This window comes from Pteropus medius, unplaced genomic scaffold, assembly GCF_902729225.1.
Source record: "Pteropus medius unplaced genomic scaffold, Ma_sr-lr_union100, whole genome shotgun sequence".
Classification (NCBI taxonomy): Eukaryota; Metazoa; Chordata; class Mammalia; order Chiroptera; family Pteropodidae; genus Pteropus; species Pteropus medius.
In genome coordinates, this window is record NW_024353906.1 from 453,131 (window position 1) to 473,219 (window position 20,089).

Sequence of the window (20,089 nt, forward strand, 5' to 3'; positions counted from 1 at the left end):
CAGATGTCTTAAGGCGTAGGAAATACAGTGGCTCCTCTCTGTGCCCCCAGCACAAAGCTCAAAGCCTGGCCCAAAGTGAATGAGTGAATGAATGAATGAATGAATGAATGAATATTGGGCAGAAGGGTGTGTTTTGTGTGGCCCCAAAGGGCAAGATTAAAATCGAGGGATGGAAGTTCCAATTGGAAATGTTGTGGAAGGTCCTAGAAGAATGCAAGCACAAAATAGAAGTCAGCCTTCCAAGAGTCTTGGTGGAATGGGACCGGGACGAGGGGCCTTCACGACCTAAGGCTTGTTCAGGCCCCTGCGGCAGTTTCCCTCAGGCTCTGACGAGGTCCTCCAAGCGTGTGCTCAGCGCGCCCTCTAGTGGCCAAATTCAGCAACACAGCCTGTTCCTCTGGGGCCTCACTTAGTCCCTTGCTGGGGACCTTGCAAGGGGCACCTAAGTCCAGGAACAAGGCGATGAGAAACCAGTCGGGTAGATCTGGGATAAAGGCTGATGCTGGGCCTCTACATTCACAGGCATGGTCTGAAGAGAGCCACCAACTCCGCCCCACGCTCCAAATTCCATGATCCACACAATTCCTTTGCATTTGACATTGTCCCCTGGAAAGAGCACTAGGAGTCATTGGCCTACTGTGTGGTTATGGGCAAATGCCCTCCTTTATAAGATGGGACCACCACTTGTATCTGCCCCCACAGACTTTCGAAGCCTGGACTAGGATAAGGCAAGTGCTCACCTCAGGTGCAAAATTTAAGAGGGCATCAAAAATCTTGGTAATCAAGATATATAATATTTTAATCCAATATTTTTTAATTTCAAAATTAATGCAAAATATCCATGATGAATAAAATACGAAAATTTAAAAATAAAGATAGGATCAGTGACACTGCTTTGCCGAGCCGTATTGGAGCCTGAGGCAAAAGGAAAATCAATAATATTGATCCTGTCATTACTTAAAACGTTCACATTTTGTTCATCAAAGTTATTTTGTAATAGTTTTGATTTTTTAAAGATACTGTCTTAAAATATGAGTTATGTTGATTACTGAGTTCTCCTGGTGCCCTGTTCAATCTTATGCCGCATAAGGGCCTCACTTGCCTCGCCCTAGTCCTGGCACTGAATAGTAAATGAGTTAATCCGCGGAAGGCACGGGGCCTGGCATACAACGGATCCTCATTAAATGTATGTTCCCTCCTCCTTCCTGAAGGAGTCTGTATCAGAGAAGTAGAGGGAGAAGCAGACTACATGAGGCAGGGCATCCATGGTAAAAGGGTCTCACAGAAAAATGGGCAGAAAAAGGGCAAATGAAAGGCAAATTCTGTTCCATCTTCTTGAAGTCATCCTGCCTGAAGCACCCGGGGCTCAGGACATGCCATGTCCCCACGAAAAATGACAGCAACCTTAGCAATCGCACAGAGCGCTGCGCCAAGCACTTTACATGTGTTATCTCGTTTAAATCCCACAGCACCCTGCAAGGTAGGTATAGTTCTCCTAACCCCCCAATTACAACTCGGAGTGTAAGCAGCATGTCCCAGGGTACCCTACTTGGTGGAGCTTGGGTCAGAACCCAAACAGGGCGGCCCCAGAACCTGTGTGATAACTACTGCACACCAAAGGGAGGCAAACTTGCACCAGGAAGATCATTGATATGCAGGAAAAAATAATAATTAGTTAATAATTTAAATTTCTGTTTTATTTCATCTTTTAAATATTTACTTTCATAATACACATTTACATATATGTATTACAAAATAATACATATATTCTAATAATAGTATATATGCATATGTATGTGTACTCGACATATGTTTACTTGGTAAGAGTGTGCAACCAAAAGTATTTGCAGATCACCACTGCCCTAAATGTACTGATACCCTGTGCTGCCTCTGACAGCCTGTCTCAGCTGACAAAAGGCTTTGACATTCACTATCTCATTTGATCCTCACAATAAACCTGGTGGGACAGGTCTATTCTTATTTTTCAGATGAGAAAATTGAACCCCAGAGAGGCTGGAGTGACTTGTTGAAGGTCAGATAGCTCACCAGTGGCAGCTCTGGGGCTGGAACCCCAGGCTCCTGACTCCTCCATCAAAGTTAAGAGCACAGGTTTGCAGCCAGATTATAGGGGATGAGCCCTGGTATTACTACTAACCTGTGTGACCTTGAACATATTACTTAATCTCTCTCCCTCTAACCTGTTTCTCCAACTATAAAACAGGAATAGTCCTACTTCACAGAGTAGTTGTAAGAATTCAATGAATGATACACATAGCATTCAGTAAATGCAAGCTCGTCAGAGTGATGGTACCTCACAGGCTGGCCCACAGAAGGGGTCCTACTCTCCCCATCAGATGACTGGTCTAGACACTTACGGCAGATGCGCGGTGTCCGCCAGTCGATGGCTACCCCATGCTGGCAGCACTGGTGGGCATAGGCGGACACACTGGCACAAAAACACTCACAGTCACCACCCCGGCTGCACCCACATGTATCCGTCAGGCAGTTTGAGTAAAACCAAGTGACATCGACCTAGAAGAGGTCAGAAGTCAGAAGTCAGAGGACAGATCCTGAATATTAGCGCTGCAGCTTCCTAACTGATGCCAGTCAGCCTCAGGGAGTAGCAAAAACATAAAGGGACCACAAGATGGGATGAAGCTGCGGCCTCAGCTATTGGATCCAGGGATGGAAGGTGTGGCTGAGGAATAGACATGGGGATGAACTGCCAGCCGGGCCCAGAGACAGCCAAGGTCAATCTGACAGCAGCCTTTGAGGCCCTGGAGGGTGCCGTGCCGAGCTGAGTGCCAGCTATCCTCTGTCTCCACTGAGGGCAGAACAGGCAACAGGCCGATTCCACAGCATGAGGGGTTTAGGATCACTATTTGGAAGAAATTCCTGACCTGGAGGAAAAGCCAGACTGAGACAGGCTTGAAAGGGCACAGAAGCTGTGTTTGTCTGACTGTCTGTCCCAGGTCATCTGGGGGAACAGAACAGACTCGCCTGAGCATGCTGGAGGCAGGGGAATGGCAGAGATGAATCTCCCCTCTAGACCTGGGGTGTCTCTTCCAGGCATGATGGAGGGGGCGGTCTGAGAGCAGAAGGGATCCTGGGGCGGGGTTGCTCAGGAGTGCCTGAGGCTGGGGTCCACTCACCACAGGATGGCAGGTCTCAAACACCTCACTGAGCAGGATGCTGCACTCCTTTTTGGCAAATGGTTCTCGGAGAGGATTCAGCACACACGTGTCCTGGGGATCGAGGCTGTCTGGGCACTGAGGGGCAAAGGCAGGACTGTCAACCTCTCTACCTGCCAAATGGTCATTGCCCGATATGGTGAACAGACTCTTAGAGCAGCCCCCTGATCTCTACCTCCTGGTGTTTATGTCCTTGTATAATCCCTTCCCCTTGAGTGTGGGAGAGGGACCTAGCTAAGACTTGCTTTAGACCAACAAGAAGATGGCAAAGGTGATGGATGTACATGGTTGCGTTATATAATTTGCAGAGCCCATCTTGCTGGAGTCTCTCCCTTGCTGGCTGTGAAGAAGTAAGCAGACATGTTGGAGAAACTCACATGGCAGGAATGGTGGGTGGTCTCTAGGAGGTGAGGGTCACCTCTGGCCAACAGTCAGAAAAAAACCAGAAGTCTTCAGCTCTACAGTTACAAGGAACTGAACACTGCCAATGACCAAATCACTGGGTGGGGAAGCAGATCCTTCCCCACTGACTCTTCAAATGAAAGCCCAGCCCTAGCTGACAGTTTGACTATAGCCTGTGGTACCCTAAGCAGAGGACCAAGTCAAGCTGTACCCTGACTCCTGACCCACAGAAACTGTGAGATAGGTGATACATGTGGGTGGTTGAGGGCTGCTGAGTCTGTGATAACGTTGCTACACAGCTACAGAGAACTAATGCAGATCTCCCTGACGTCTGCCGAACCTCCTCCCTCAGGCCTACATTTTCACTGGAGTCTCCCAGGGTATGCCCGAGGGGATTAGCTAGTGAGAGAAACAGCAGTGGAGGGGTGTTAAAGGAGGGGAGCAATAAAGGTTAGTGACCCACTCAGCTTCTCTAGAATAAGTGTGGGTACACTTTTCTGAGGCCCTGAGAACAGCCTTGTCCCACCTCAGGATTAAATCGAGCTCCTGGCCATAACTGAAAAGCTCCCTCGATCCCGGTCTACATAGGCTCATCTCCGTCTACTCCCCAACAGAGAATTAGGGACCTCCGATCCCTCAGTCCAGGAAAGGCAAATATGTAACACTCATGTCAACACTCTCTGCTGCTGCCCCCGTAGCAGACCTAACTAACCAATCACAGTTCTCCTTCCAGCTGAGTCTGAAACAAGTCTTGGATATTACTTAACACAGCTTCCCAGGCAGCAGCTTCTGACTGATCAGAGTTGTCCCATGAGATGAAATCTATTCACCATCTATCTCCTGGCACAGCCCCTTCACTTCACAGAGGACCAGAGAAGATGTGACTTACTCAGGGTCACCCAATAAGTCAACGGATGATCCAAGATAAGAACCGAGGTCTTCTGCTCTCAGTTCAGTGCTCACAGCTTAGAAGATTCAGTCAGACATCTCTCAGATCTTTGGGACGCCCTGACTCATTTCTGCCTCTGTCCATGTTGTCCTCCCTCTCAGAGGTTTTCTCTCTGATACTTTCAGCCTTCCAAATATGGCCTATCTTTTAAGTATCTCACTAGTCCCACCTCCTCCAGAAAGCCTTCTCTGATTGTCTCAACCCACATGGTCTCTCCTCAGTGCTAGACCTAGTGCCAGGCACTAGGGGCACTGGGGGCACAGAAATGGGTAAGATGGTCATGCTTCAATAAACCTCGCCTTCCTGCTAGGTGGCCACCTCTCCTAGGACAGAGATTTTGTCTCCTTCCCAGTCCCTGCCCTCCCCGCAGAGCCTGGTCCAGGGCAGGTGTGCAGCCTGGTTTGTGAGAGGGAATGGTGTGCATCCTTGGGTCATAGGACAGTCTAGGGCTGGAGATGCCGGCTCGGAGGCTGAGAGAGCAGTTGCAGTTGCAGGAGCAGCTTCATACCAATGTCCCTCTTCCCTGACCTGGGCCCGGTTCTCTCAGTGCCCGCCAGGGCCCGTGTGGGTGAGGGAGTGAGCCAGTTGAGGGAGGCTTTACCTCGACGGCAGCCCAACTGCTGCCAAACTCCTGCGGGTTAGTTAACTCTAAGTTCTCCGGGGTCCTCATCTCATTGATGGTTTTTAAATCAAAGTTCCCACAGAGTCCTCCCAGCTGGCCCTAAAAGAAGAGGGGACACCACGATCAGCTGCAGGCTCTCAAGGGGTGAACCATGGGCAGAGGGGTTGCCATGAGCACATGAGTCTGTCATGAACCCAGAAGCAACTCCTGGAGTCACAGTGTGAAGAGAAATAGGAGAAGGGTTGGAGGAGAAGGGACACAAAGTGGGGTGGGGGAGGACAGGACGAAAGGTATGATGCTCCTGGCTCCTCGGTGAGGGTACAGCTCACCCAAAGACACCCATTGGGTTGGCTCAACCCCCGGCAGGAGCAGAGGGTCCCTTGAGGATTACCTGCCACTGCGGCCCAGCCTGGATGTGCACTGTGGTCCTCTGGTCCCATAAAAGGGTGATGTGCTCCCATGGGAAATGCACTAGCGTGAAAAACCCTGCTTGCCATGTGTGGACCTCCTGCTTTTCATCCAGGAAGCTCTCAGGACTCTAGGGGGACAGAGATGCTCATTCCTGAGGTCCAAGTGTTCCCCAACACCTGGATCGGCTGGGCCTGGCTGGGGGTTGGCAGCCCCAGGACCTCACCAACTCGTCTACCTCTCTCATACACTGACATTGACTTCTGTGTTCCTGACCCTGGCCAAAGAATTTAATCCAGGCTGCTGACTCAATGGCTCCAAGAGAAATTGCTATGGTAAAGAAACCAGTCCACACTCCTTTTGCCCCCAGCCCCCATTAACCTGCAAATTATCTATACAACTTCACCTGTACCGGGCCTTACAGGATTTCCTGAGTCGTCATCAAAGATGATGAATGAGTTCCCAACATTGATGGAAATAAATTTCCTGCAGATGATGCCAGAACTGTAGCAGTTTACGTTTTCTACAATCACAGAGAAGCTGAAATTCGATGTGCTCTAAGGAAAACACAAGTCAGTTTAGTAAAACCAGGAGACAAGAGATCCTGCTGAGAGGCACAGAGGTAGAGGGACACAGATTCTAGTTTTCAATCTACTTCTACTTATTTCCTATGTGACTCTGGGCAACTTTAGTTCTCTGAAGCTCAGTTTCTTTTTTGGGTACCTAGTACAGTGTTTAGCATGTAGTGACTCTCCAAAGCATATCTGATGAATGAATGAATGAATGAATGAATGAATGTATAATAGGGATGAATGGTGTTGACAGGGGTGTGGGGGAAGGGGCATTGTCTTACATATGATGATAATAGTAGTATAAGCCTTTTGGAGGGCAATTTGTAGGCAGTGAACAATGTATTACACGTACATAACTTTTTATAACAATTCCACTTCTAAGAGTCTAGAGATACATCCACAAAAGTATTCACTGAGCATTTGAATATTTGCAACAATCTATATGTCCATCAATGGGGGAATAATCAAAACTGAGCACATCCTTTCTGTAGAATTCTACAAAAAGAAGAAAGAAACAAGTATGTACTGACTATGTAAGATAATGTCCAAGGTATAATATTAAGTGAAAAAAGCAAATTGCAGAAACCTCGCCATAAAAACTAAACAAAGTGTGTGTGTGTGTGTGTGTGTGTGTGTGTGTGTGTGTGTGTGTGGTGTGTGTGTGTGTGGCAGTGTGTCTGTGTCTGTCTGTGTGCCTGCCCGCCTGTCTCATGGAAAATGATCTTGCAGGATTTATACCTGACTTAAAAACAGGGAATGGGAGTAGAAGAGATGTGAAGGGGAATATTTGTTTTTAATATATGCTTCTATGTTGTTTTAAATGTTAGTGAAGAGCATGCATTATCTTTGAAATTTAAAAAATAAAATAAAATTGGGTCAATAATTTTTGTCTTGCGGAATTATTAAAATTATGTAAAAGAGCCCAGTACAATGCCTCCCCCAAAGATAGGACTCATTCCATTAAAGGTCTGTCGTTGTTGTGGTTGTTGTTGTTGTTACTATTATATAATGAGATAGGCCCTTAGCAAAACCAAGGTTCCCTGGATATTTCTCTGGCACTTTTCCACTTGCCCCATTGGTACCCTTTTCTCCTGGAGGGGATCCTGCCCCAACTGTGCCTCCCACATCACCATTCCTCTTCCTCCTGGTGAGCTGCAGGCTTTAACATGTGACTCCTTAAACACACCAACTCTCCAGTTAGAGTTCTTGGTTCAGATTTGACCCAAGCTCTGCGACTGCCTAGCTGTGTGACCTTGGGCAAGATAACCAACTTCGCTAAGTCCAAGTTGCTACTTCTATCACATGGGGTCAATAAACTCTATCTCCTAGGGTTGCTGTGAGAATTAAGTAAAATAATCCACAAAAATGGCTCAGTAGTCCACCAGGCATATAATAAAAGCTCAAAAAGCATTAGCTCTTGCCACAGACAGAAAAAACATGGGGACTCAAAGGGACAAGGTTATAACAGTGAGTGGACAGGCAGTGGGGTATTTTATGACTAGTGAGCTCTGTCCAGCCCCTAAGTTGCTCCTCAGCACTTCTTCCCACCTCTAGATAGCCATATTCAGGGCTTAGATCCCCCATCCACCAAATTATGCTTCAGACTGGAGTCCAGAGCATCACCATGCTAGCCTAACAGGTCCTCAGCCTCAGCTGCTCTGGGTCAGTTACTATTATATAATGAGATAGGCCCTTATCCTACCTCACAGTCAGGAGCTCACCTTGACCAAGTGCACTTTGCATGCGCCCACGAAGTCAAATGGGAGCCCATCAAAGGTGCGGTAATGCCGGTCGCCGTAGGCCGTGCAGGTAGAGGCACAGGGGTGGAGAGCACACTGGAACGAGCCTCGCCGGCACATGCTGAAACACAGCACCCAGGCCCACGTGCGGGGCAGAGCCCCACCCCCACTCTGATTATCCTTGACAAAGACACTGTCTACTGAGCCCTCACTGTGTGCCCCTGGGCAGAGGGTCAACAAACATCAGCCTCTGCGGAAGCTGGAGGGTGAGATTGTGGGTCCCTGTTTTATGCAGAAGTCAGCCATTGGAGCACACGTGGCTGTGCACACACACATGTGCACATACTCATTAAGGTGAGAGGAACCTCTAAGTCTAGGAAACCTTCCTCGGCCTACAAGAGACAGAGTTTAGGAGAGCTGAGTGGCTGGCAAGGGCTCCTACAGCACACACTTATCTCTGAAATATCAGACCAGGAGCCGATACACCCAGCCTGACCTAAAGCTTCTTTACACAGGATCTTGTGCCCAGCCCGATCCCTTTGGACTGTCACCGGAATGTGATGTGGGACCAGGACAGGACATGGGTTCCACTGGGTGGGGGGCTCCACTGGAATAAGCTGAGACATCCTGATCCTGTTTCCTTCTCCTCCCCATCTTAGCCCCATTATTCTAAGCTAATGAGTTTTGGTCATTGTCCAAAGAGTTGCAGGAACCAGAGCTGGGACGATTCTTTGCCTGGGGCAGTGGCAGGGCTGCCTTGGTCCTGCAGACACATCTAAAGCTGGAGGAGCACTGGGATGCTCAGAGCCCCGGAAAACCCATGCCGGGCCCTCTGCAGGGGAGCAAGAGCATGAGAGGAATATCAGGGAGCTCCATGTGCCCTTCAGAGATGCTCTCTGTGCCAGGAACCTCTGAGGGCATCTGCAGAGGTGGCCACAGTAGGAGCTGCCTAGCCTGGGAGACATGGGTTGAGAGGCCTCATTGATTGTAGGGGTAGTTGTAAGGCCTTTGGAGGGGTAATTAGGGGAATCTCAACACTGAAATGATTTACAAGGCTGGGAAGACTCTCAGCAGAGGACAGGTAGAGATTAAGAAAATAAGTTGCTTAAAAATGAGTCCCCGTAGACACCTCTAGGAGCTAAGCTTTTGAAAGGCAAGTTAATGTGAGTTAGGCCCAGCAGCAGTGGAAGCCTGGGGAGCTGTTTAGAAGGTTAAGTCTCCACCCATTTCCTATCTTCTGTTGCTTGGCCCAGTGCAGGCCCTACAGAACTGGTCTTCTGTTTGTTTCCATAGAATCCAATCCATGTGGATATACACCCACATATGTATACTTACATTATTTATGTACATATCTCATGCAAATATATTCACATATACACTCACTCACTTACATATTTAGGCATGTACATATTCATAGGAAAACACAAATGCACATTTACACATATATGTTTGAGCACATGCAAATGCAAATTGTATACCCAATGCATACACATTCACACTCTTTACACATACATGTTCCCACATACTAAATAGATACATATGCTCACAACTATATATAAACACACCTATATAGCTATACAAATTTATAATTGTATGTATTCCCTAACATATTCATGTTTATAAATGCCCACCTATTCATATACATGTGCGTGCGTATACGTTCATGCCATCTGTGCATTTTGGATTTGTGCCCACATTTGCACAGTCACATAAATATGCAAACACACTATCATGGTTACAAGTATGCATATATACACATTCCGATACACGTCTGAACAAATTCACATTCATGTAAATACTCACAAAAAATCCCCCCAAATTATTTTTATGCATATACTTGCATATGTATGCAAACCCCTACATAGCACACAAATATATAACATGAATATGCACATGGGGGAAGGAAGAATGCTAGACTGTGTTCACGATGCATCCCATATCCATCCTCCGCCCCTTCCCCAACAAAAGCAGAGCCTGTATGGAGCCCTCACTTACCAGGTGTGGCAGGGAGACATGACTTGGTCCCCAGGGAAATACTCCTTCCCCTTCCAAGTGCACGGGCACTCCTCTGGCAGGAAACATGCATCCCCATGTCTGAGTAGGCTGTAAGCACACAGCAAGCAGGTGGTCAGTAGAGCACCCTTCTCATATCTGCCATCTGTGGAGGTCCCTGCATCCACGTGGATACCTGGTGGGTGCAGCATTTACCCTAAAAGAGGTTGACCATGTACCCTTTACCATACTGATTAATGGGGTTCAGAGGTACTTTAGTAACTGGAAATACCAGACAGAGACTTGACCCAACTTAAAAGTCTCTGCCATCCACCAGGAAGCAAGGCTCAGCTACAACAGCCACATCCTCCCTGACCAGGCAAGATGACAGTTGTCCCTTAGGCACTAGCTGTGTACTAATAAACAGACCACGGATGTGGGCATTGACCCTCTTACTCATATGGCTCATGGAACAACCAGTAGATCTGCACTAAAAGAAATGTTAAAGGAAGTTTTTCAGGAAGATACAAACCCAGCTCCACATGAAGGAATGAAGAGTTGATAAATATAAAAAAATTATTTCTTAATTATTTTAAGATGTAACTGAGCACTGAGAGCAAGATTAATGTCAGTGAATTGTGGAGTTTATAACATATGTAGAAGTAAAATGTATGACAATAATAGTATAAAAGATAAGAAGGAAGTAAATGAAAGTACACTGTTGTAAGTATTCTACATGAAGAGGTCAAATATTAATTCATGGTAGATTGTGATAAAGGAAAGATACATATTGTAATCTCTTAAAAACTGCAAAAAAAAAAAACAAACTCAAGATATATAGTTAAAAAGTAATAAAAGAGATAAAATAGAATACTAAAAAATGCTAAACCCAAAAGAAGGTAGAAAAGGAAAAAAAACCCAACAAAGAATGATAGGACAAACAGATAATAACAAGATGGTAGTATTAAATCCAATCAAATTACATTAAATACTAATGCATAAACCATCCAATTAAAAGGGAGAAACTGTAACATCAGCTAAAAAAGCAAGACCCAATTATATTTTGCTTACAAAAGACATAACTGAAATACGAAGGCACGGATAAGTTAAAAGTAAAATGACAGGAAAAAATAGCATGCAAACAACAGTAGTAAAAAAGATGAAGTAGCTATATTAACATCAGACAAAGAAAACTTCAAGACAAGTAGCGTTAACAGCAATAAGGAGGAATATTTCATGATAATAAAAGAGTCAGTTTATCAGTGGGTATGTACCATGTCATAGAGCTTCAAAAACAGAAGCAAAAACTCACAAAACTAAAAGGAGAAAGACAAAAGCACAATTATAGTTGAAGATTTGAATACTTCACTCCATTGATGATAAAACAAATAGGCAAAAAAAAAAAAAATCATCCAAGATGTAGAAAAATTTGAACAACTCTAATGATATACTACTAATTAACAATTAAAAGAATTCTCATCAATATTATAGCAAATTCACACATTATTTTATACATGCATACATATGGAAATTCATCAGAGAAAACTATAATTCTGACACCTTCCTAAAATAACTTTAGTAAGTTTGAAACCTAGAAATCATACAAAAATTATATTCTCTGATACAATGAAAGAGCAAATTGAAACCAAACAATGGAATGCTCACTGAAAACCTCCAAATATTCCAAAATTTAGTAACATTTCTAAATAAACCATAGATCAAAGACAAAATCACGGAGGAAATTAAAAAATATTACAACTAAAATAATGAAAACACTTTGCATCAATATTTGTAGAGTGCAGCGAAAGGAATGCTTACAGGGAAATTTTTAGCTTTAAACGTTTATATTAGAAAATAAGAAACGATTACAATAAAATATCTGAACTAGAACAGAAGACCAAATTAAATCCAAAGTAAGTATTAAGAAGGAAATAATAAAGATAAGAGCAGAAATCGGTGAAATAGAAAACAGAAAAACAACAGAGAAAATCAATGAAACAGTAAAATTGACAACCTGGCTAGACTAGATAATAAAAAAAAAGAAAGAAAGAAAAGAAAAGAAATGATTCAAATTACCAATATCAGGAACAAAGAGGACACAGCACTGCAGATTCTACAGATTACAAGAAAAATAGGGGAATATTTGTACAATGTTAAGCCAATAAGTTTGACGACTTAGATGTAATGGACCAAAAAAACCAAACCAAAACATCAAATACTTATGAATAAATTCAGTAACAAATGTGCAAAAACCTCTATGTGAAAACTGTGAAACATGGCCGAAAGAAATTCAAGAAGACCCAATGAAATGGAGTGATAATACCATATTTATGCATTGGAAGACTCACTAGGGCGAAGATGTCAGTTCTCCCCAAATTCATCTATAAATTCAACATAATCCCAACCACAGTCCCAGGGGCTTTTTGTATAAATTGACAAGCGGATTCTAAACTTACACGGAAATGCAAAGACCTAGAAATGCCAAGAAACTTTGATAAAGAACAAAGTTGGAGCACTATCACTTTATGATTTCAAGACTTACTATAAAACTTCAGAAATCAAGACAGTGTGACATTGGCCTAAAGATAGACAAATAGATCAATGGAATCAAATAGAGAGTCCTAAAATAGACATACATTTATAGTCAATTGATTTTTCACAAAGGTGTCAAAACAATTCAATAGGGAAAAGAAGTCTTTTTTTTTTTTTTAATGGGGCTAGAACCACTGGATATGTTAGAAAAATAAAATAAAATAAAACAACTCCATTTTACAACACATACAAAATACAGTAATTTTAGATAGATTTCAGACTCCAGTGTAAAAGTTAAAATTGTAAAGCTCCCAGAGGAAAGCATAAAAGCATGTCTTTGCAACCTTACAGTTGGCAAAAATTTCCTAAGATGGGACAAAGCACTAATCATAAAGGAAAAAATGATGAATTAGACATCATGAAAATTTAAAACTTCTGCTTATCAGAAGTCCTTAGACATATTAAGACATATTAAGTAAATAAACAGGCAAACCACAGACTGGAGGAAAATATTTGTAATACATATATCTGACAAAGGACTTGCATTCAGAATATATAAAGAACTACAACTCAATAAAAACAAACAAATAAAAAATAGGCAAAAGACGAATGGACGTCACAAAGGAAGATATACAAAAAGCGCATGAAAAAGTACTGATCATTAGTCATTAAGGAAATACAAATTAAAACCATAATGATATGACTATGTTCTCACTAAAATAACAAAAATGAAGAAGACTGAAAACATCAAGTGTTAGTGAGGCTGTGTTGCAGCCAAAATTCTCATGCAGTGAGAGTGTAAAATCTTACAAACGCTTTGGAAGGTAGTTTGGCAGTTTCTTATACAGTTAAACATAAATCTACCCTAAGATCCAATTCCACGCTGACATGTTCCTCCAAGAGAAAGACACAGTGGCCTTATTCAAAATAGCCCCAAACTGGAAACAACCTAAATAGCCATCAACATTTGAATGAATAAAGGAATTACTGTATATTCATACAATGGGATACTACTGAGCAATAAAAAGAAACAAACCACTGGAAAATGCAACAATGTGGATCAATCTCAAAAACATAGCTAAGGGAAAGAAGCCAGCTTGAACAGGCAGAGGCCATCTATGCTAACATGAAGAACTGTGCTGGAGGCGGGGCGGGGGTCGGAGGGTGGGGGGAGGAACCACCTGGGGAAAGGCATAGGGCGTGAGGGAATTTTTTGAGGTGACAGACATGTTCTATATCTTGAGAGGGGTGTGGGTTACAAGAGAGTATAAATTTGTCAAAGCTTAGCAAACAGTATACTTAGACTCTGCATTTCACTGGATATAAATTATGGCTCTTTTAAAAAATATTCAAAGGGAAAAAAAACTCCAAAAGCAAGTTGGAAGCTTCATATTTAAGGACACCTACTATTTTGCTTGGGAACCCCCAAAATATCAGTTTCTCTAGTTTTTTTTCTCTTGGCACAATCAATTTTCAAAAGAACTCTTTTTTTCTTTTCTTTTTTTAAATCTCTGGCCTGGGAGGCAAAACCTTAGATGCCACCAATCTGGGAACCACGCTGGATAAGATGGCTGGAGTCCCAGTAGGCTTTCACTTAATCTCTCAGTTTTCACTCTGCACCTCAATATTTTCCTCCTAGTGCCCCTAAGTGTCTGATTTGGTTTCTCTAGAAACTCTCACCACATTTCTCTGGCTGGACGGGGCTAGGGCATGAGGAGGGAGGGTGTTCACTGCTCCTTACACAGACTTGCGATTCATCCTCCTGTCTCCCTCCCACCACCCCGAACTTCTGAGATGCCTGGAGCCTGCTGCTCCCAAAGTTGTCAACATGATATAGGTTGTTCTTCTGGGTCTGCAAGCATCAGCCGTCAACCTCTACTCTGCAAGGTCAGTTTCTACACATCTAACCTCATTTCTTCTTTAAAAACTGTTGACCCATCTTGTGCTACTGTCATCTCACTATTGTTCTCTTTGTCCCTGGAGATTTATACTTTATTCCATTGCCAACGTTTCACTGTGATTGTGGGAGGAAGAAGAAGAAAAAAAGAAAGAGCATGTGATTAATACCCTATGTTTTTCCTGAAGCCGCTTCACCTTTCTAAGCCTCTGTTTCTTTATGTGTAAAACGGAAATAATGATATCTTCCTCTCAAGGTTATTATGAGAATTTAATTATAGACCTGGGCACACTGCCTAACACCTAGTAGATACACAATAATATTGGTTTCTTGTCCTTCCTTTCCCAATAATTGCATCAGACACCGGCAGTGGGCTGGCTCACTGCCTTCCACCTTCAGGCCCAGGCCCTGTCTCTCGCTGCTTTCTTAGAGGTCTCCCCTGCCACCCACCTTCCATCACTCCCTTCTTGCCCTCTGCAGACCTGCCTGCATCCCTGAGCACCTGCTGTGTGTTCACCACAGAGGAGAGGAGTATACAAAGATTTGGAGCTCTGGCCTTTGTTCTCAGAGTACCCTCAATCTGTGGAGCATACTTTCCTTACTTTTTGAGGGACCATTTCATCCCATGATCCTCTCAGAGGACATTTGCAAATGCATGGGATCCAAATGAGAGAAGACAATGCTGTCTGCTCACATAGAGTGCTTGCTCTGTGCCAGTATACAGATGAGGAAACTGAGGCTCAGAGAAGTTAACTAACTCATCCAATAAGTGGTGAAATCAGTATTCAAGCCTGGCTCGAGTCTGTGCTCATAATCACTGTGTTAGACTGCCTAGTGGCCCCAGGGCTCTTGGCTCAGCATTCAGATACAAAGAAATCTGTGGCCCACAGGACCCCGCAGTTGCCCAGAGTCCTTTGCAGCAATACACAACACCCTGAGATTCTTAGAAACACTGTGGAGAGGAGCAGGGGGACCCTTCACGGTGGGTGTCACCACCCTCAATTCACAGATGAGCAAACCGAGGCTCAGAAAAACTGAGCGGCTCATCCGATGTCACATAGCTGTGACAAACATTAAGCTTTCTGGACTGTGGATGTTCTTGGCACAGCACCAGGACCTGGATTGAACTTTGCAAGGCCTGGAGCAGAGCAGGGGGATCCAGGTACTGCCCTGCTCAGGCCAGTCCTGCAAACAGCCCGCAGGGCCTTACAGACAAGAAAACTGATGCCCAAGGGGCCATGTAACTTGTCAAAGGTCACCCAGCCTATTGGAAATCTTCACATCCTATCCTACCCTTTGGAGCCTGGGGATTGAAAAGGGAACTCCACTCTGCTTTTGGGAGCTTTTGAGTTAAATTAACCCCTAATGCTGGAGAGTGTTTTAGAGCCCTGCTATTCAAAGTATGGTCCCTGGACCAGCAGCACCAGCACCAAATGGGAGCCTGTCAGAAATGCAGAGTCTCAGGTGGAGGCTCGGGTGCATGTTAGCATTTGGAGGAGTATAGCCTTAGAGACCCCAAAGCACCTTCATGAAAGGGATCTCACTGAATCCTCCATTCCCCAGTCCCCTCAGGGAGGGATCCATCAGCCCTCATTTTACGGATAAGCACTTGCTCAGAGAGGTCGCACGGTGAGTCACTGGTGGAACCCAGCCCAGCTCTCCTGTTTCAGTCCACCTTGCCTCTGTGGTCTCGCCACCACGCTTTCTTTACAGTGAATGACCCTCAGTTTCTGACCCCCGAGGCCTTAGGCCAAGCGGCAGACTCGTGTACACCAGGACAGTGCTGCAAAAGGCCTTCAGTGACAGACACTCTTTACAAGCTCCTCTGAGGCCTAAGTGGCAGCAGGCGGTAATTGAGCTTAGGATCCTGTGCAGGTTCTTGAGGCCTCATGAGGCTTTCTTGTGGATGCCCTTGCCTGGGAAGGAGCAGGCTCACGACCCACACTGTGCCCTCTGTGTAGGGGACCAGTCCTTGGGCCTCACAAAGCCAGCATGCTCTGATCAATGGGCAGGGTTCGGAGCAAGCAGAGCTGGGTTTGAAGCATGGCTCCTAGGCCATACCATTTCTCTTTATCTTACCCCTGGCCTCAGTTTCTTGACCTGCAAAATGGGAAAAAACAATATTTCCCTCCTTTCTTCCACGGATGCTCTGAGATTGAAGGGAATAATATCAAGGTGCTTTATAAACAGTAAAGTTCCAAACTGACTAGCCCCTCCCCTTCCTACCCTAGAAGGCCCGACTCCCCATCCCCTCACTTCCTTCGGCTGCCTGGTCTGGGCCAGGACCCCCAGCTGGCCACTGATCTCTGCACGGGCTAAAGGACACAGCCCTGCGTTGCCACGTCATAGGATGAGGTGCCCGACTCTCTTCTCAGCCCAGACCTGAAGCAAGATCAGCATTAGAAATGAGAACTGGCAGAGCTGGGCGCTGGGCCTCTGCAGCCACTGCAGTGGACAGAGCACCCACGAGGCAACCCACAAAACATAGCTCATGTGGGTCTCACAGCTTTAATGGCACCCAAGAGGGACATTGGGTAGAGCTTTTTTGTTTGAGTATTATAAGGGTACCAGTTTGCCACCCGAGGGCTCTGGTCAGACATTTGAGGGAAAGAGGTTGAGCACTGAAACACAGGTTTCCTATTTCATGGCGTTCAACTCACTGGATCGCTAGAGCAGGGGTCCCCAACCCCTGGGCCGTAGGCTGGTACCGGTCTATGGTCTTGTAGGAACCGGCAACACAGCAGGAGGTGAGTGGCAGGCAAGCAAACTAGGCTCGATCTAGTATCACCTTCTCAGCTCCACCTCAGATCATCAGGCATTAGATTCTCACAGAAGTACCCATCCCTGGTGCCAAAAAGATTGGGGACCACTGCTCTAGAGCCTGCCAGACACCCCTCAGTGCTTCCACTTTGGTACCTCGTTTAATCCTCACAACAATTTGTTGAGGTGCTAGGTATTGTTATTATTCCCATTATACAGATGAAAACCTGAGCCTCAGACAGACCAGGCCCCTTCTTTATCCAAGGTTACATGCTGGTAATAAGGAGGGATACAAGGAATCCATTTCAGGTTGCTGTCCACCCTCTTGCCTTCTCCCAGACTCCTCACTGGCCAGCCCAGAGCTAGTGCCTGTCTGCAAGGCAGTGTGAGGTTTTCCCCTGCCCCAAAAGGTCTCTGGTGGTGCCAACCCTCAGAAGTAGGAGACCATGGCAACTCGGATACATACCCTTGGGGACAGGCACAGCCTGAGAGGCAGGGGCCACGGGCTGGCACACTCAGGTTCAGCAGCTGCTGCTCACATGTCCTCTCTCTGCTCAGCTCAGGGTTGGCGTGCAGGTCACTGCAGTTCACAAAGACCTGGCCGGCTGGGCAGGCAGCAGCTGGAAGATAAGTGGGTGGGTACTGGAGAGAGCCTATACACTCAGCAGGATGCTTGGAACACCTGGGCCTGGGGGTGGGCTTCTGGGTGTCAGGGGTGGCCAGGGAGACCTAGGGACCCAGCATCTGGAAGATGCAGGGAAATATGGGGCTCTGATACTTTCTCATAGCCTGGCTATTCTTGAGATGTCCCAGATCGTGGGTTCCCAGATGCGCATCACAGGAAGATGAAGGGATGTGTGCTGTAACACAGCAGGGCAACCACCACAGTTACCAGTACCAATTACTGAATATGTCTTCCCCACCAGGTACTGTTCCAGGTACTTGGCATGCATCATCTTAGTTAATCCTGCCGCAGCTCTGTGAGGCATTCTTAACTCCCATCTTCCCATATAATGGAGAGAACCCACTTCAGCTTGTAAAAGGCATGACAAAAGTAAGTGAGAGGAAGTGACTCAGAGGGACCAGGGGAGGGGCCAAAAATTGAGTAGCCATATAGTATGGCAGGGTGGCCGGAGAACTTTTAACAGGAAGTCAATTTCCTATTACCTATATTTCTGTAACTAAATGTACTCTCTCTCCTTGAGCCTTCAGTCAAGTTGGCCATATATACACTCATACCTGTGTGAGTGATCTTTTTTTAGGGAAATCAACAAAGGGAGCTAAATTTTATGCACAGTCTGGGATGGAGCAAAGAGAAAGGAATAGCCACAGGAGATGAAATGAAAATCCCAAAGAGGCAGAAATCCGAAGCCAGGAGCAATAAAAGGAAAACACTTTCAAGAATATACATCAAACATGGGAATCTAGATTATGTGCAAAAGAGTTAATGAAGGCTCCGAGGAGAGACGTGAACTACCCAGAACTGCACAACTAATGAGTCCCGGGCGGGATCTGAACCCAGGGCTTCCTGATTCTGGAGTCTCTGCTCTTTGCCCCCTGCCATATGATTATCCTCCAATTCCCTCCAATTCCCATCCTTAGCAGCCTCCTCGCCCAGGAGGCCCTCCCTGGAGGCTTCAGCTCCCTGGCCTCACAGGCTGATCTACCACCATGCCAGCCCATCCCCCATCTCTATTGCCTGGGAGAGTCTCAAAGGCCCAGGCTGTCCTCCCCATCTCTGTGACCCCCATGTCCAGCACTCTGCTAGGCAGCGTCAGCCTCAGGAGACACGTGACAGCTCAGACCGAGGAAATTCAGGACCTAGGAGAGGTTAGGGAACTGCCCAGACACACAGCTGACTGCCCTTGGGGGAGACAGAGTCTCAGTCTTTCCTTTTCAAGGAGTAGGAGGACACTCACTATGGTAGGTCTCAGACTGGGACAAGATTTCTGGATGCTGCCCTCCAAGCTGGAGCCTCAGTGCAGGGCAAGGTCTGGGCTGGTCTCTCTCCATCCTGATCTGTCTTTGAACTCCCCACTCTCCTCTCCATAACCCCACTACCATAGGGGAGGGCCAGAAGAGACCCCCTCCCTTCCAGTCACCCTTACCTGGGGCTCTGCTATCACAGCTCATGACTCCATCTTTGCAGTGGCTGGAGAGAGAATGAGAATGAGAGAGAGACTGGGGTCAGCCAACCCAGTCACTGCAGAGCCCAGACACAGAAACCCTCGTTAGTGGAGGAGCCCGAGACCCCAAGTCACTGCACTCAGGTCCCTGCAGGGTCAGACAGATATCCCCACTCCCTGTCCCTGGCTCCGTGTGCAGAGGAGGGTTATGGAAAGTTCAGCAGCACTTTCTTCAGTCAGCAACTTCCATTTAAAGAGAGGACAATAACACTGCTATGTAGAGCTCACCAGTGGCCCAGAGATGGAATGTCACTGTCTCCCGGGGGATAGTCCACTCCTTGGAAATGACAGGAGCACTGGTTCCTATAAAACCCAGGATCGGAGAAAAGTGAGTGGACTCAGGAGCTGGGGCAGGAATGCCAAGGACAGGGACCCACTCTTCAGCCATCCAGGTTCATAAAGATGCAGAGAGAAGTAATGACATCTACTGTGACATGTGACGCATCTCCAGGGAGTGGCGAAGCCAGTCTGGCACCAGGGACAAAGGTCAGGGCTGGGACCCAGATTCAAGGGCCATTTACCGAACTTGGACAAAGACAGCCCACTGGTCTCTACATTCCCAAAGCCAACCTCATGTGGACTGTAAGAACAGGATCATACTTCTTTGTCCCAGGCTGTGGCAGGGAAAAGGCGCATATTCTTGTACTGGTCATTCGCACCCAGCATCTGTTTTGATTGCTCAGTGCCTATGCCATACCGGTTCTTAAATCTTTTGAACACCAGGCTAGGCCCTCCAAATACATCGTCTCATCTGTTCCTCACAGGGATCTTGTGAGGCAAAATCCTTATGCTATCTTTTGGGTCCTCACTGGAGGTCATCTGAGGGCAAACACTGCGTT

At 45.9% G+C, this 20,089-nt stretch overlaps 1 protein-coding gene across 2 annotated transcripts in view; it reads right to left on the reverse strand.

Moving 5' to 3' along the window:
* The window catches only part of OTOG (otogelin), a 72,575-nt gene that overhangs the window by 31,493 nt on the left and 20,993 nt on the right, over window positions 1-20,089 (reverse strand). For both annotated transcript variants that reach the window (XM_039851491.1, XM_039851492.1), the window contains 10 exons: window positions 19,479-19,553; window positions 19,173-19,216; window positions 17,531-17,684; window positions 9,879-9,986; window positions 7,866-8,004; window positions 5,995-6,129; window positions 5,556-5,702; window positions 5,144-5,263; window positions 3,153-3,269; window positions 2,376-2,532 (listed from right to left, as the gene is read on the reverse strand). In XM_039851491.1, coding sequence (XP_039707425.1) covers window positions 2,376-2,532; window positions 3,153-3,269; window positions 5,144-5,263; window positions 5,556-5,702; window positions 5,995-6,129; window positions 7,866-8,004; window positions 9,879-9,986; window positions 17,531-17,684; window positions 19,173-19,216; window positions 19,479-19,553 — 1,196 coding nt within the window. The remainder of the gene's footprint in view (window positions 1-2,375; window positions 2,533-3,152; window positions 3,270-5,143; window positions 5,264-5,555; window positions 5,703-5,994; window positions 6,130-7,865; window positions 8,005-9,878; window positions 9,987-17,530; window positions 17,685-19,172; window positions 19,217-19,478; window positions 19,554-20,089) is intronic.